Here is a 15,505-nt window from a genome sequence, read left to right as displayed (position 1 = left end):
AGTACTATCATTCCCCTTTCACAGATACGGACATTGGGTAAATCACATACCCAAAGCCACACACAGTTAGATAGCGAGACAATAAGAATTCAGACCCAAATTCCCCAATTTTTTAAAAAATTATTTTTTACCAAATTCCCAAATGTCTTGAAATCTAGGTTGGAAGACCAGGGTTAGGAGGGAAGAATAAGTCACAGCTTTTGCTCTGCCTGTTTTAATGCCATGAAACAGAACTAGCCATCCAATTCTTAGCCCAGATATATTGGGGGGGGGGGGAGGTAGCACAGAGAGAGGTCACACAGTTCCATGGTGATTTCTACCTTCAATAGTTTGAATATCACACTATACACAGAACCCAGGACCAGGCCTGTACTTTTCTAGAACTACTGACAGCCATACTTCAACATACACCCCAATTCACCTGAAGCCTCCTGTTTCTGAAGACTTGGTCGTTATTTCTCCATCTGTAATAAGAGAGAAAAAGTAACAATGTTAATAGTGTTATAATCACACCACTTCTCATTGCTCATGTGCTTCCTGTGTTCTTGGCACTGTTTTTCATCAGCCTTATACAGAGAGCTCAGATCCCCATCCCCAGACCCATAAGATGTGAGCATTAGCATCCAACAGGCTCAGCTGCTGAAGTATCAAGGTGAACACTTCCGAATGAACCACTCTGAATAATCTACTTCAAATCTGGACTTGAGGAACAAGGGGTTGCCAAGAGAAATCTGCCGCCTGCAGAGATTCACAACATGCTGATCTAGAGGCAGCAGATTATAGCAGTTGGAGAGGTGCCTTTTATAGTCATCAGAAGGCAAAACAGATTTGCTTAGTGGGAATGAACTGTTAGAACTAGAAGGTAAGCAAATCTCACCGGGCTTAAGCAAAAGCTCCTCTTCCACCTGCATCTAGTGAATTTTAACAATGGCAACTAATAACAAGAGTAATAATAGCAGCTACCATTTATCAAGAGCCTACTTATGCCAGGGAGTATGTTTGAACTTTACTAGATATAACCCTTAAAACCTATGAAGTTAGTATTACTAACTTTATGCAATGCTCTTAACCAATCCACTCTACTGCTGCCTAAATACTAGGCACAAAGAGACAGAGTTACTTCCTACAACCCCTCAGGAGTGTAGGTTGGGACACTAATTACAAGTAACAAATGATGCACAAAACATTAGGAGGAGGAAGAAATGTCTGCATGTCTGGTTTTCCAAGTCTGTTCTTTTGGAAGGTATTTGGGGCTTGTGTCATTCCTCTGTGATTTGGAAAATTTTTCCCCCTTAACAGGAAGTCCCGAAAATTCAGGCTTTGTAAAGCCTGAAATGAAACATATAATGAACAATACAGGGTATGTCCTCATCATCTTTAGGAAGATATAACCGAGACTGAGTCTCAAAGTCTGGCTAATGGGTCAAATGTACACCGACATAACTCCAACAAATAGTGAGTTGGCTGTGGCTATTTTTATTGGAAGGTCTGTGACATAAGCCCAGAAAACTGGTCCAGGGTTCTTCACCTGCAGTCTTGTGCTCAGACTGTTCCAAGAGACTGAGGAGCCGGCCTTCACTGCGTTTTTTTTCCTATGACAAAGAAACAGAGATGAAAGGGTTATCTCATGGCAGAGAATCTAAAATACAACTTCCTTAGCCCAGATCACACCTGTCTCCAGGAGAGAGGGAATGTAGGACATAGCTCTAAGAAAGTCTTTTGCTTTCTAATAAATGAGGGTATACAAGTAAAAACACACACTGTAATGATGAACAGAATACATCTTCATGCCAAGAATATTATCCAAGAATGGATAATCAGAGTCAAGGCAAATTATTCCAACAAGATCATATAAAAGAACAATAGCCTTTGACCAATGATAGATTTGGAGAGATTTAAAAATAGAAAATAACAGTTTCAAGGTAGCTTCTAGAGGTAGTGACGCCAGAAGAAAAAACTGGCTCTATGATACAGGCACTTACCTACCAACCCCAACTCCAAATCACTACCTCAAAATCACCCCATTCATACAGGGGTCCCTTTCTTTTGTCATGACAGATAATGGCTTATCCATCTTAGTGTGCAGTGATTGCTAAGTGAGTAAGCCTAGAATATGGAGCTGCTGCTCTATCTTTGATCTCTAAGCCAAGACTTGCTCTTCCTGATCTCTAATTGCAAAGCCCAGAAAGCACATTCATCTTCCCAGTGACCAGGGGCCAGATCTGACAGCTTCCTAAGACCAGGCACACAAGGTGCTAAACAGAGTTGATCTCAAACATGCTCCTGGCAGTGGGAGGTATGACTGGATATCCTTTCTGGAAAGGAATTTGGTGGTATGTTTCAACAGATTTTAAAATGTTTATATGCATTCCCCAATGAGTTCCACTTTAGGAAATCTATTCTAAGAAACAGTCAGTGGTACACAGATTAATGGTTCAAATACAATCTTATAATACGAGAGAACTGGAAAGAACCTGAATGTCCAATAATATGAGAATGGTTAAGTGACTTCTGTGTGATACAAACATTAAGAGTAATTTTTAAAAATAGTTTGAAAATAAACCCAGGAAGGTATTTACACTACAACATTAAGTTTACACACACACACACACACACACACACACGGTCTCAACTACATTAAAAATGCATTAAAAAAAAAGAAAATAGGCCAAAATACTAAGAGTTGTTATTTCTAAGTAACTACATTGTGGGTGATGATTTCCCCTGATTCTTTATATATTTTTTTTTAATTTCCTGTATTTCCTACAGTGAGCATATATTACTTTTTAATTAAAAGAAAATAGAATTTTAAAACAAAGTCTTGAGTTCTAGATAAGCAGAAAAGGAAGGAGGAAGGAAAAAAAACATAGAACAGAACTTCAGAGAATTTCCTAAAACATTCCATACACACCTTTAGGTTCCTTGGCCGCTGCTGCTGCTTCTCCTCCATAGCTGAGCATACCTTCCCACTCTCTTCAGGCTCACCTCCTTGGTCACCTCTTGCAAGCTGGAGACAGGACTCTACATGACTCTGGTACTCTCTGAATGGGACCAAGGATTTACAGAGATAACACTTCTCATTCCTAGCCAATCAAAAGAAAGGGGGGGAAAGCAGTTTAAAGATTTGCTTTTGCCTCTGGGCTCCTGGATATGTCTCAAATTGTGTTTTTATGTTATTCTGTCTCAATTGTGTTTTTACATTATTCTGTGGAGGAGACATGTCAACCAATGCAGATTTGCTCAGCGGGATGGCCAATAAAACTAACCCAACGCCAATCAAAAGGACTGAGTGATTAGCGGTTTTCCCTGGCTGTTTCTCTGTACCCTGCTGTTGCAGCAGTGGGATGGTAATGAAATCAGTTCTTCTAACTATCTCAAACAATGCTGATTGCTCTTCAGACATAAAATATTCTGTCAAACTCTTCTGAAATTAAGTGTAATAGTTTTTTCAAAGGGAAGTTAAAATTTAGACAGAAAAGGAACACCAAAAGTATTAAATCAAGATGACATTTTTACTAGGGTGGATGAACTTGTCTGATTAGTAAATCAAGTCTGTATGCTGACTTCCCTAATTCTACAACCTTCCCTAATTCTGCAACATCAACTAGGAAGTTACCAAAACCATGTAGTTCTGCCAGGGACTTTTGCGTAACTTCATACACATGGTTATTTTTTATCTTTTTATAACAGTAGAATCTGTAGGAAGAGAGGAAATTGTGTCCTTGAAGTTAGGTTTATTGGGCATCAGTGAAAATGGAATCACTGGGGACAAAGGAAGAAAATGAACATTCATTAAGTATTTTCTCTGTAGTTAAGAACTGGTACAAAGCTCTTTAAATACAATTTCTCAATTTTTTTGCCCTATTAAGAAGGTACTATTCTCCTCAAGGTCCTATAGCTAATAAATATCAGAAACCAGGTCTGCTTGATTCTTAAGATCATCTTAGTTTTAAAGAGCTAAAGACAACTTTCCAAAGCTTGCTATTTTAGACTTCTCTTTCTGGTCATTACTATTCAGTTACTATACAGCAAGAGAGATCTGAATTAGCTCTAAGGAAAACTTTCTCTGGAGGTCTTTAAAAATAGGAGCAAAAAACTGCCTTATGAGAAAAGCCAGACCAGTGTACTTTTAAAAATTTATGAATTAATGCAAAAATAATATATTAATGCCCTACTGCATGAGAGACAGCAGCACTGGGGAAGGAGCTTAAGTTTTTAAGTCAAGTAGGTTTTGCCAGTTCTGGCCGCATGATCTTAATCAGTTACTTATAATTTCTCTTCAATTTCCTTGACTATTTAAAAAAAAAGAAAGAAAGAATAACTATATTATCAGCTATTGTGAGAGTTACAAAGTAAATCAAACACTTAGCACAGTGGCTGGTAAATAACATTAGGTGTTCGACAAACAGCTATTACTGTGACTACGGTCTCAGGTGCATTTTATTAGATCCTGAGGATATAAACATGAACGAAGGCAAGTATCTGCCTTCAAATAATTCACAGCCTACCCAGGAAGACAGAAATATAAAAAAAGAAAAAACCATTTACTGCAACATGGTGGGATGAATACAGTCCTAGAGGAATGTCCACATGACGGGATTCCAAAAGAACAAGTCATCAGCTCTGCTCAACTGGATTAAGGAAAGCAGCCCTGAAATTTCGGATCTCAAATCTGTATTTCAAAGATAAACATTTCTGCCTAATGACTGCTTTAATGTATTGTTGGTAATCTCTTTACTTTCAAGAGGCATCACTTACCCCCGATCACCCCTGAGAATGTACTTTCTTAGTCAAGTTGCAACCCACAACCCAAGGAAGTCACCTATATTGCCCAACCTTTTGCAACTCAACTTCTGTACCATTACATCGCAAAACAGCTCACAGCTTCCCAAAAGTACCAAACACCAATATACAAATTCAAAGAAAACAGAAAGCTAAGAGCAATGTAGAAATGGAATGGGTGGCAGGAACTTTTTTAGGGTAATTTAAAAAGATACAGAGGCCACCTGCACTGACATAAATTCAGAATAAGAAAAATAAGTTCAGACATCAAAGTAATAAAGTGATCAGAAGTCCAAAGAAAACCAGGGTAGGAGAGGAATAGGTCTCTTTATTCGGTCCAAGCAATAGCATGTTAAAAGAGCTCTGAGAACACAGCATACCTACTTACTTGTCAATGTCTAGGGAAGTCTGGGCAGCTGTCCCACTATCACTCTTGCTCTTGGCCTCTTTTTGTCTCCGAGTCAACACTTTCGACAAAAAAAGAAAGAGGGGAAGGGAGGGGAGGGAAAGAGAGGAAGGAAGGAAGGAAGGAAGGAAGGAAGGAAGGAAGGAAGGAAGGGAAGAAGGGAGGGAGGGTGGGTGGAGGAGGGGGGAGGAGGGAGGGGGCAGAGGGAAGGAGGGAGGGAGGGAGGGAAAGAAAAACTGTTAGTTGGCAATAGACTCCAAATATAAAAGACAAAATGTATGGGAAGAAGCGAAATTTAAAATCCACTGGAAGAAGTGCACTGTGTGGGAAACATCTGCCTTTCTAGGAAAGAGAATAATGTATGTACCGTAATGTATGGACTGAAATTGCCAGCCACAAGATATTCCTGTATTTGCTAATGAAATCTTTTTATCCCCTATTGCCATGAGATCTAAAGATCTAGTCAAGGGGCGCCCAAGTGGCACAGTCACTTAAGCATCTGACTCTTGGTTTCAGCTCAGCTCATGATCTCAGAATTGTGAGATGGAGCCCAAAGGGCTCCATGCTCAGTGCAGAGTCTGCTTGTTCCGCTCCCTCTGCCCATTTCCCCCCGCTCATGCACAGGCGCGCACTCTCTACCTAAAATTTAAAAAAATCTTTTAATTAAAAATTTAATTTTTTAATTAAAAAAAAAAGATAAAGATCTTGTCCACATAAGGAAAGGTTTTGTGTAGTACCCCCAACTAGGCAGCACTCAATCCTTTTACACTTTCCCAACCAAAATTCTGTCTGGTGTGACACACACTCCAATGAGGTGTTCTATAACATACAGTAATGATAGCTACATCTATCTGAATACCCATAGTAACTCCAATCTCTACTCTAGAAAGTGCTCCGAATACAAGACAGGAAACAAGTTCACAATGGTTAACACAACCACTTTTTCCCACTACACTGGGACCACCTCCTAGTGCTAGTGGGTATAGACAGCTTTAGCCCAGGTGGCATACCAATACTTTGTCTCACACCAAAAGGCATCTATTTATTAAATAACAGTCTCTTAAAAGATCTTGGAGGTTACTCAACTGTTTTCCAGTCTTCGTTCCTTGCAGTAGCAAGAAGAACTATAACCATCTCACTTCAAATCTCGCCTTCTTCCCTCTTGACTTGAAATCCCCATGCCAGAGAATTTAGGAAGGTTATCAGTTCACAAAATAATTTAGGTTGTAAAGCACTGATCTCGTCCAGGAGCCAGCAAACTTCTTCTCTAAAGGGCCAAACATTAAATACTTTAGGCTTGGCAGGCCATGTGGTCTCTGTCACACTACCCAACTCTACACTGTAGTAGAAGGCAGCCATAGACAACACATAAATAAGGGGTGTGGTATGTTCCAATAAAACTTTACAAAAACAGATGTCTGCCTGGATTTGGCCCCCAGCTGTTCATAGTTTGCCTATCCTTCTAGTCCAACCTTCTACTCATAAAAAATGCCTTCTATAAGCATCCCCAACAAGTAATCATACAGTCTCAACTTGATTATATCCATTCACTGAGGGGAATTTACCTCTCCTAGGGAAACTCATTCTATTGCTACACAACAATCCAGCTCAATCTGTATTTACTGGGGGCTGTATGAGTAAGTTTACCCCCTTTTCCATAAGTCAGCTCTCTGAACACTTCACAAGCTACATTACAATCTTGGATTTACTCAGTTGTCTCCCCCACTAAAATGTAACCTCCTTCAAAGCAGGGACTATATGTAGTCATTAATCCAGTCTCTAATGACTACAGAAACTTTTGATTGCCTAGGTTAATTCTAATCCTTATAACAACCCTGCAGACTGGTATTATTATTCTGCCCTACTTTAAAGGTATGGAAACAAACTCAGAGGAATTGACTTTGCCAAGCTATCATAAATGGTAAGTGGTAGAACCCAGGACAGATCTAAATCAGTCTGACTTCCTATACCCAAGTTTTATGTTCCTAGTTGACCTCCTTTACATACACCCCAATTTGTCAGTCTCTCTATATATGTGTGGAACTCCAAAATGGACCAATTACTCAACAAGCAGTCTGACCAGCAGAGAGAACACAAGAACCACAAACTAACCCACTGAGACTTATATTCTACTAATCCAGCCAAGGTTGTATTTGCTTTATTGATAATCTTAAATTGAGCTTAAAAGTAATTAAGATCCATCACCTACCCTTCCAAATTACCTTCAAATAAAAAATTATCAATACAAGTCTCCTAATTCTATACTTGGGCAACTAAGTTGTTGATTATTTTCCCCCCTTAAACACAGGACTTTATATTTATCCCTGTTCTTTTCAGCTGAACATTCTAGTCTGTTGAGATCATCAGCAGTCCTGATTCTGTCGTCTGATGTTATCAGCTCTCTTTTCCAGCTTTGTGTCATCTGCATATATGACAAGCATGCTTTCTACATCTTCATCCAAGTCACTGAGGAAAATGGTTATGATAAATGACATGGCCAAGGACAGAAACCTGTGGCATTTTACTAGGTAGGCCTGTCTTCTTTTTCCTGGTCCAAATTTCCTTTAAATACTTAATGAAGCAAATACTTATTGAGAATCTTCAATGTGCAAGTGATTTGGGGGATATATGGAAATTATGTGGTAGGGTCCTTGCTTTTTTTTTTTTTTTAATTTTATCCATTTATTTCGGGGGGGGGGGACGAACCAGCAGGGGGAGCTACAGAGGGAAAGGGAGAAGCTGGCTCCCTGCTGAGCAGGGAGCAGGCTGTGGTAATTGATCCCAGTGGGATCATGACCTGAGCTGAAGGCAGATGCTTAACTGACTGAGGCACCGAGGCACCCCAGGGTCCTTGCTCTTAAGGAGCTTACAATTTACTAGGGAGACAGCACATACACTAAATAACTATAACACAAGGTGTAAAAAGATATGCATAATAAAACAAGAGCATATATACAAGCAATTTTTTTCCCCCTCCCTCCTTCTTTTCCTTCCCTCCCTCCCTCCCCTCACAAGCAACTATTAATAGTGTTTGTCTCTGGGGAGGATGACAGGGACACTTGGGGAATGCAACAGGAGGGAGACATATTTTTGCACTATATATTTTTCTGTACTGTTGAATTAAAAATTAAAAGGGAAGAAAAAAGAGACCAGATTATAGAAAGAGGCCTTAGGTACCAGTTGAAGTACACTATTTCTAAGGCTCCTTCCAACCCAGAGATTTTATAAGTAAAAATAAAGTACTATAGGAGAAAAACATCCTGGACATAGTTGTATGACCACCTTCAAATTCACTTCCTATTCTATCAGCCAGTCCACATTTCTCCATCTTATGTATAAGGACCTCATGAGAGATTTTATCAAGTGCCTTGCTGAAATCAATTCTCAAAAGGCTGGCACCTCACAGATTACAGAAACCTTTAAGGGTCATTTTTCCCCCCTCTTTCTCTCTTTCTATTTGTCCTCTATCTTGACTACCAAATATTTTTCCAAAAGAAATACTTGGAAAGCACTCCACAGGCAAGGCTGGAAAATAATTAATTGCTTCTAGCACTTTATATACACCCCTATTGCACTTAGCACATTTCTGTTACTTGTTTATATGTCAGTCCCCCTTCTATACCATGCCACTTTCTGAATTCAGAGATTCTGGGTTTTGTTTCTTCAGCATCCTCAGCAGAGTCCAGCATTGATTAGATGCTAATAAATATTTGCCAAATTAAATCACAGCAATGGATTTAAAAAAGCTCTTGTTTTATGAGGACATTCTCTGTGCCAAGGACATTTATAAACATAATTTCTAATCTTTTACAACAATTCTGCAAAGCATATATGATTATCTGTATTTTATAGACGATGAAATATTAAATAACCTGATCAAGATCACAAAGCTAAAACAACAACAAAGAAACATGGCACCAGGAACACAATACAAGTCTAACTTTACAGAAGCATATGTTGAGGCACCTGGGTAGCTTAGCTGGTGGAGTGTGCAAGTCTTAATCTCAGAGTTGTGGGTTCAAACCCCACACTGGGTGTACAGATCCCTTAAAAATAAAATCTTAAAAAAATAAAACAAACATAAAATAAAGAAGCATATGTTGTTTTACAAAAGCAGGCTGCCTTTCCTGGGAAATAAGAGGGTAAAGGATGGAAAAGAAAAAGTTAGAAGTGGTAAACGAGTGGGCAAGTAGAAAAGAATCTGAGGGGAGAAATTTGGCCGATGGCTGAAAACTATATGCTAATTCTATTATTAAATGTTATGCTCAGAGTGAACTGGACTGGACCCTGCAGCTACATTTTCCCTTTGAAACCTATTACCCAACGAAGGAGCATGAAGGTATATGTTATTGTAAAGGAGCCTTCTACTTTAGTTTCTGAGGGCTGAGACAGCCAATTCAGATAGCTGCAGGAAGAAATTTCAGTACGAAACTTAAGTCCAAAAACCTAACTGCTGGCGACAACAGCCAAAGATTTCAAAAGGGAACAATGGAGTCTGAGGACAACTACCAGAAAAGCAACTACCAGGTAGGAGGGATAGAACAGAAAGGAGGGATACCACTGAGAGCTAAGAGAGACACCTATAAACCTACAACCATTAACTCAGGCCTTTATATAACGGTGGATGGAAAATATCCTAAGGAGCTGTGCTTGGGACTTGGCTTGGAACTGTTAATATATTTTAAAAAAGCAGCAACACCTAGCAGAATAAACTGCATTCACTTTAGAGTTGTCCAAGTTGGGATTCTACTAGCTGTGTTGCCTTAGGCAAGTTACTTAGCCTGAGTGTCAGTCAACTTACCTACAAAATGAGATAACAGCATCTACCCTCATAGGTTTTGGCAAAGATCATATCAGATAATTAAAGTAAGTTGTAATAGTGCCCAGCCCACAGAAAGCCTTCAGCAAACATTTGTTGTCATTATTATATATTCCCATTATTATTCCAGATTTCTTTCTTAACTTTATCCAAAGATTTAAGACTACCCTTAGAACCAGTGCCCAGCTTATCCATAATTTAGGTTAGGTCTTAATCTTCAGTTCTCATACTAATTTGTACAAACAAAATGGTCAAGTAAATAACCAAAGCCTTACAAAACAATTATCAGTACTATGCAAATATTTGTTTCTACACTGTTTCCAAAATCCAAAAAAGACAAGCAATCAAAAATAAAGATGTGGGGGGGTACCTGCATGCCTCAGTCGGTTAAGCATCTGCCTTGGGCTCAGTTCATGATCCCAGGGTTCTGGGATCAAGCCCCAGGTCTGGCTCTCTGCTCAACAGAGACTCTGCTTGACTCTCTCCCTCTGCTCATCCCCTCGCTCATGCTCTAACAAACAAATTCTTTTAAAAAATAAAAACATGTGGCCTAGAACTGTAAACAGTGAAGATGATGGCTCCTTGAAAGAGTGGAAATTATATATACAAAGAAGAGAAATTTGGCAGAATGACAGTTTGAGTCCCTCAAACTCAAAACCATCTCAGCAGAAAAAAATGGGAGGCCACGGGGACGTCTGGGTGGCTCAGTCAGTTAAGTGTCTGCCTTCCGCTCAGGTCATGATCCTCGAGTCTTGGGATCAAGCCCCATATCCAGCTCCCTGCTCAGCAGGGAGTCTGCTAAATGAATAAATTTAAAAATTGTAAAAAAATAAAAAAAAATGGGAGGCCACAGAATTGTGTATGGTCCTGCTAAGACTAACCATCCTCCAGCCTAGCATTTCCTCAGTAGGAGCTAAAAGGAAGAAGGGAAGGCTTGTTCCACGGGCATGATGCCTGTCTCAGTGTTACCAGCCTCTTCTAAAAGACGAGTCCCCCAAAAAAGGTCATCATTAGAATTATCTATCATTTTCTGAGACGTGTGACTCTTTAAATTTAAATCTTAATTAGAAACAAATAAAATTTAAAATTCAGCTCCTCAGTCCCATGAGGCATGATGACACAATCCAGTCCATTGCAGTGTTCCTGTTGCCTCCAGGACTTTTGACCTTTCTTGTGAGTAGGTCTCTGGTGATGAATTCTTTCAGTGTTAGCATATCTGAAAAGTCTGTTTCATCTTTTAAATTTTTAATAACATTTTTAATTTGGAATAGTTTAGATTTGTAAAAGTGTTGGAAAGATGGTGTACAGATTTCTTTATAACGTTCACAGTTTCTCCTAATGTTAACATCTCACGTAACCATGGTATGTTTGTCGGAACTAAAACATTAACATTGGTACATAACTATTTTTTTTTTTTAGTCGGCCCCACACCCGGCGTGGAGGCCAATGCAGGCTTGAACCACGACCCTGAGATCAAGATCTGAGCCTAGACCAACAGTTGGTCGCCCAACCAACTGAGCCACCCAGGCACCCCTTTGGTACACAACGATAAACTAAACTCCAGACTTCATTCAAATTTCACCAGTTTTTCTACTACTACACCCCCCTTTTTAAAAATTCTTGGATCTAATCCAAGATACCTTATTACATTTAGTAGCCCTCATTTTTGAAAGATTTTGCTGGGTATAGAAATTTAGGTTGATAACCTTTTTCTTTCAGAATTTTAAAAGATTTTGCCCGACTGTCTTCTTACGTGTATTTTCCTAACAAGAAATCCGATTAATTCTTATTTTTCCCATCTGTGCGTAACATGTCTTTTTCTCTGGATGGTTTTCAGGTCTTTCTCCTCTATCTCTGGTTTTTCTTTTTTAATGTTTTTTTATTATATTATGTTAATCACCGAACAGTTACATCCCTGGTTTCTGATATAAAGTTCGATGATTCATTAGTTGCGTATAACACCCAGTGCACCATGCAATACGTGCCCTCCTTACTACCTATCACCAGTCTATCCCATTCCCCCACCCCCCTCCCCTCTGAAGCCCTCAGTTTGTTTCTCAGAGTCCATAGTCTCTCATGCTTCATTCCCCCTTCTGATTACCCCCCCTTCTTTATCCCTTTCTTCCCCTACCGATCTTCCTAGTTCTTATGTTCCATAGATGAGAGAAATCATATGATAATTGTCTTTCTCTGCTTGACTTATTTCACTTAGCATTATCTCCTCCAGTGCCGTCCATGTTGCAGCAAATGTTGAGAACTTGTTCTTTCTGATAGCGGAGTAATATTCCATTGTATATATGGACCACAACTTCTTAATCCAGTCATCTGTTGAAGGGCATCTCGGTACCTTCCACGATTTAGCTATTGTGGACAATGCTGCTATGAACACTGGGGTGCATAAGGCCCTTCTCTTCACTACGTCTGTATCTTTGGGGTAAATACCCAGTAGTGCTGGGTCATAGGGTAGCTCAATTTTTCACTTTTTAAGGGACCTCCACACTGTTTTCCAGAGTGGCTGTACCAACTTGCATTCCCACCAACAATGTAGGAGGGATCCCCTTTCTCCACATCCTCTCCAGCAATTGTTGTTTCTTGTCCATTTTTGCCATTCTAACTGGCGTAAGGTGGTATCTCAGTGTGGTTTTGATTTGAATTTCCCTGAGGGCTAATGATTTTGAACACTTTTTCATGTGTCTGTTAGTCATTTGAATGTCATCATTGGAAAAGTGTCTATTCATATCTTCTTCCCATTTTTTGATTTATTTGTTTCTCGCGTATTGAGTTTGAGAAGTTCTTTGTAGATCTTGGATACCAGTCTTTTATCTGTAGCATCATTTGCAAATATATTCTCCCATTCCGTGGGCTGCCTCTTAAGTTTTTTTGACTGTTTCCTTGGCTGTACAGAAGCTTTTTATCTTGATAAAGTCCTACAAGTTCATTTTATCTTTTGTTTCTCTTACCTTTGGAGATGTGTCATGAAAAAGGTTGCTTTGGCCGATGTCCTAGAGGGTGCTGCCTATGTTCTCCTCTAGGATTTTGATGGATTCCTGTCTCACATTGAGGTCTTTCATCCATTTGGCGTTTATTTTTGTGTATGGTGTGAGAGAGTGGTCAAGTTTCATTCTTTTGCATGCAGCTGTCCAATTTTCCCAGCACCATTTATTGAAGAGACTGTCTTTTTTCCACCTGATGTTTTTTCCTACTTTATCAAAGATTAGTTGCCCAAAGAGCCGAGGGTCCATTTCTGGGTTCTCTATTCTGTTGCATTGGTCTATGTGTCTGTTTTTGTACAAGTACCATGCTGTCTTTGTGATCACAGCTTTGTAGTACAGCTCGAAATCCGGCATTGTGATGCCCCCAGCTTTGTTTTTCCTTTTCAAGTTCCTTGGAGATTCGGGGCCTTTTCTGGTTCCATACAAATTTAAGGACTATTTGTTCCAGTTCCTTGAAAAATGTCCTCGGTATTTTGATCGGGATAGCATTGAAAGTGTAGATTGCTCTGGGTAGCACAGACCTTTTAACTATGTTAATTCTTCCGATCCATGAGCATGGAATATTTTTCCACCTTTTTTGTCTTCCTCAATGTCTTTCAAGAGTGATTTATAGTTTCTAGAATATAGGTCCTTTACGTCTCTGGTTAAGTTAATTCCAAGGTAACGTATGGTTTTTGGTGCTATTGTAAATGGGATGGATTCCCTAATTACTCTTTCTTCAGTCTCATTATTTGTGTATAGAAATGCAACTGATTTCTGAGCATTGATTTTATATCCCGCCACATTACTGAATTGCTCTATAACTTCTAATAGTTTGGGCGTGGATTCTTTTGGGCTTTCCATATAGAGTATCACGTCATCTGCGAAGAGAGACATTTTGACTTCTTCTTTGCCGATTTGGATACCTTTTATCCCTTTTTGTTGTCTGATTGCTGTTGCAAGGACTTCTAGTACTATGTTGAATCATAGTGGCGAGAGTGGGCATCCTTTGTCGTGTTCTTGATCTTAAGGGAAAGGCTCTCCAGCTTTTCCCCATTGAGAATGATATTTGCTGTAGGCTTTTCATAGATGGTTTTTATGAGATTGAGGAATGCCTCTATCCCTACACTCTGAAGGGTTTTAATCAGGAAAGGATGCTGATTTTGTCAGATGCTTTTTCTGCATCAGTTGAGAGGATCATATGGTTCCTGAGTCTTTCTTGTTGATATGATGTATCACGCTGACATTTCAATGTTGAGCCACGCTTGCATCCCAGGGATGAATCCCACTTTGGTCATGATGGATAATCCTTTAATGTACGTGGATTCTATTAGCCAGGATCTTGTTGAGGATTTTGGCCATATTCATTAGGGAACTCGGTCTGTAATTTCTTTTGATGGGGTCTTTGCCTGGTTTGGGGATCAAGGTAATACTGGCCTCATAGAATGAGTTTGGTAGCTTTCCTTCTGTTTCTATTTTTTGAAATAGCTTTAGGAGAATAGGTATTATTTCTTCTTTGAATGTTTGGTAGAATTCCCCAGGAAAACCACCCAGGCCTGGAGTTTTGTTATTTGGAAGGCTGTTTATCACTGACTCAATCTCTTCATAATTAATTGGCCTGTTTAAAAAATCAGCTTCTTCCTGTTTCAGTCTTGGTAGTTTATAGGTTTCCAGGAAGGCCTCCAACTCTTCCAGATTGCTTAATTTATTGGCATATAGCTGTAGATAAAAGTTTCTAATAATCCTGCCAATTTCAATGGTGTTGGTGTGACCTCTCCTTTTTCATTCATAATTTTATTAATTTGGGCCCTTTCTCTATTCTTTTGGATAAGTCTTGCCAGTGGTCTGTCAATTTTATTGATTCTCTCAAAGACAGCTTCTAGTTCTGTTGATCTGCTCTACTGTACTCCTGGTTTCTAATTCATTGATTTCTGCTCTAATCTTGGTCAACTGCTTCCTCGTGCGTGGATTAGGCCTGTCCCTCTGTTGCTGTTCCAGCTTCTTGAGGTGAGAATATAAAAACTGCATTTTAGATTTTTCTATTCTTTTTGAGTGAGGCTTGGATGGCTATGTATTTCCCCCTTAGGACTGCCTTTGCAGTATCCCATAGGTTTTGGACCGTTGTGTTTTCATTCTCGTTGGTCTCCATAAATTGCTTAAATTGATTTTTGATTTCCTGGTTTATCGAATCATTCCTGAGCAGGATGGTTGTTAGTCTCCAAGTGTTTGAGTTTCTTCCAGATTTTTCCTTGTGGTTGAGTTCCAATTTCAGAGTGTTGCGGTCTGAGAATATGCAGGGAATAATTTCAGTCTTTTGGTATTGGTTGAGACGTGTTTTGTGACCCAGAACAATGTCTATTCTTGAGAATGTTCCATGGGCATTAGAATAGAATGAGTATTCTTTGGTTCTGGGGGGTAGTGTTCTATATATCTCTATGAGGTCCAACTCGTCGAGTATGGCATTCAAATCTCTTGTTTCTTTGCTGATTTCTTGCTTAGGTGATCTGTCTATTGCTGATAGTGGAG

At 39.4% G+C, this 15,505-nt stretch overlaps 1 protein-coding gene across 3 annotated transcripts in view; it reads right to left on the bottom strand.

The window, feature by feature from the left end:
• Nucleotides 1–15,505, bottom strand: part of UIMC1 (ubiquitin interaction motif containing 1) — a 132,086-nt gene that overhangs the window by 602 nt on the left and 115,979 nt on the right. For all 3 annotated transcript variants that reach the window (XM_040630253.1, XM_040630255.1, XM_040630254.1), the window contains 4 exons: nucleotides 5,171–5,249; nucleotides 2,912–3,083; nucleotides 1,529–1,592; nucleotides 422–464 (listed from right to left, as the gene is read on the bottom strand). In XM_040630253.1, coding sequence (XP_040486187.1) covers nucleotides 422–464; nucleotides 1,529–1,592; nucleotides 2,912–3,083; nucleotides 5,171–5,249 — 358 coding nt within the window. The remainder of the gene's footprint in view (nucleotides 1–421; nucleotides 465–1,528; nucleotides 1,593–2,911; nucleotides 3,084–5,170; nucleotides 5,250–15,505) is intronic.

The sequence above is a fragment of the Ursus maritimus genome, unplaced genomic scaffold, assembly GCF_017311325.1.
Source record: "Ursus maritimus isolate PB19 unplaced genomic scaffold, ASM1731132v1 scaffold_15, whole genome shotgun sequence".
NCBI lineage: Eukaryota > Metazoa > Chordata > Mammalia > Carnivora > Ursidae > Ursus > Ursus maritimus.
This window is presented reverse-complemented; position numbering and strand designations above follow the sequence as displayed.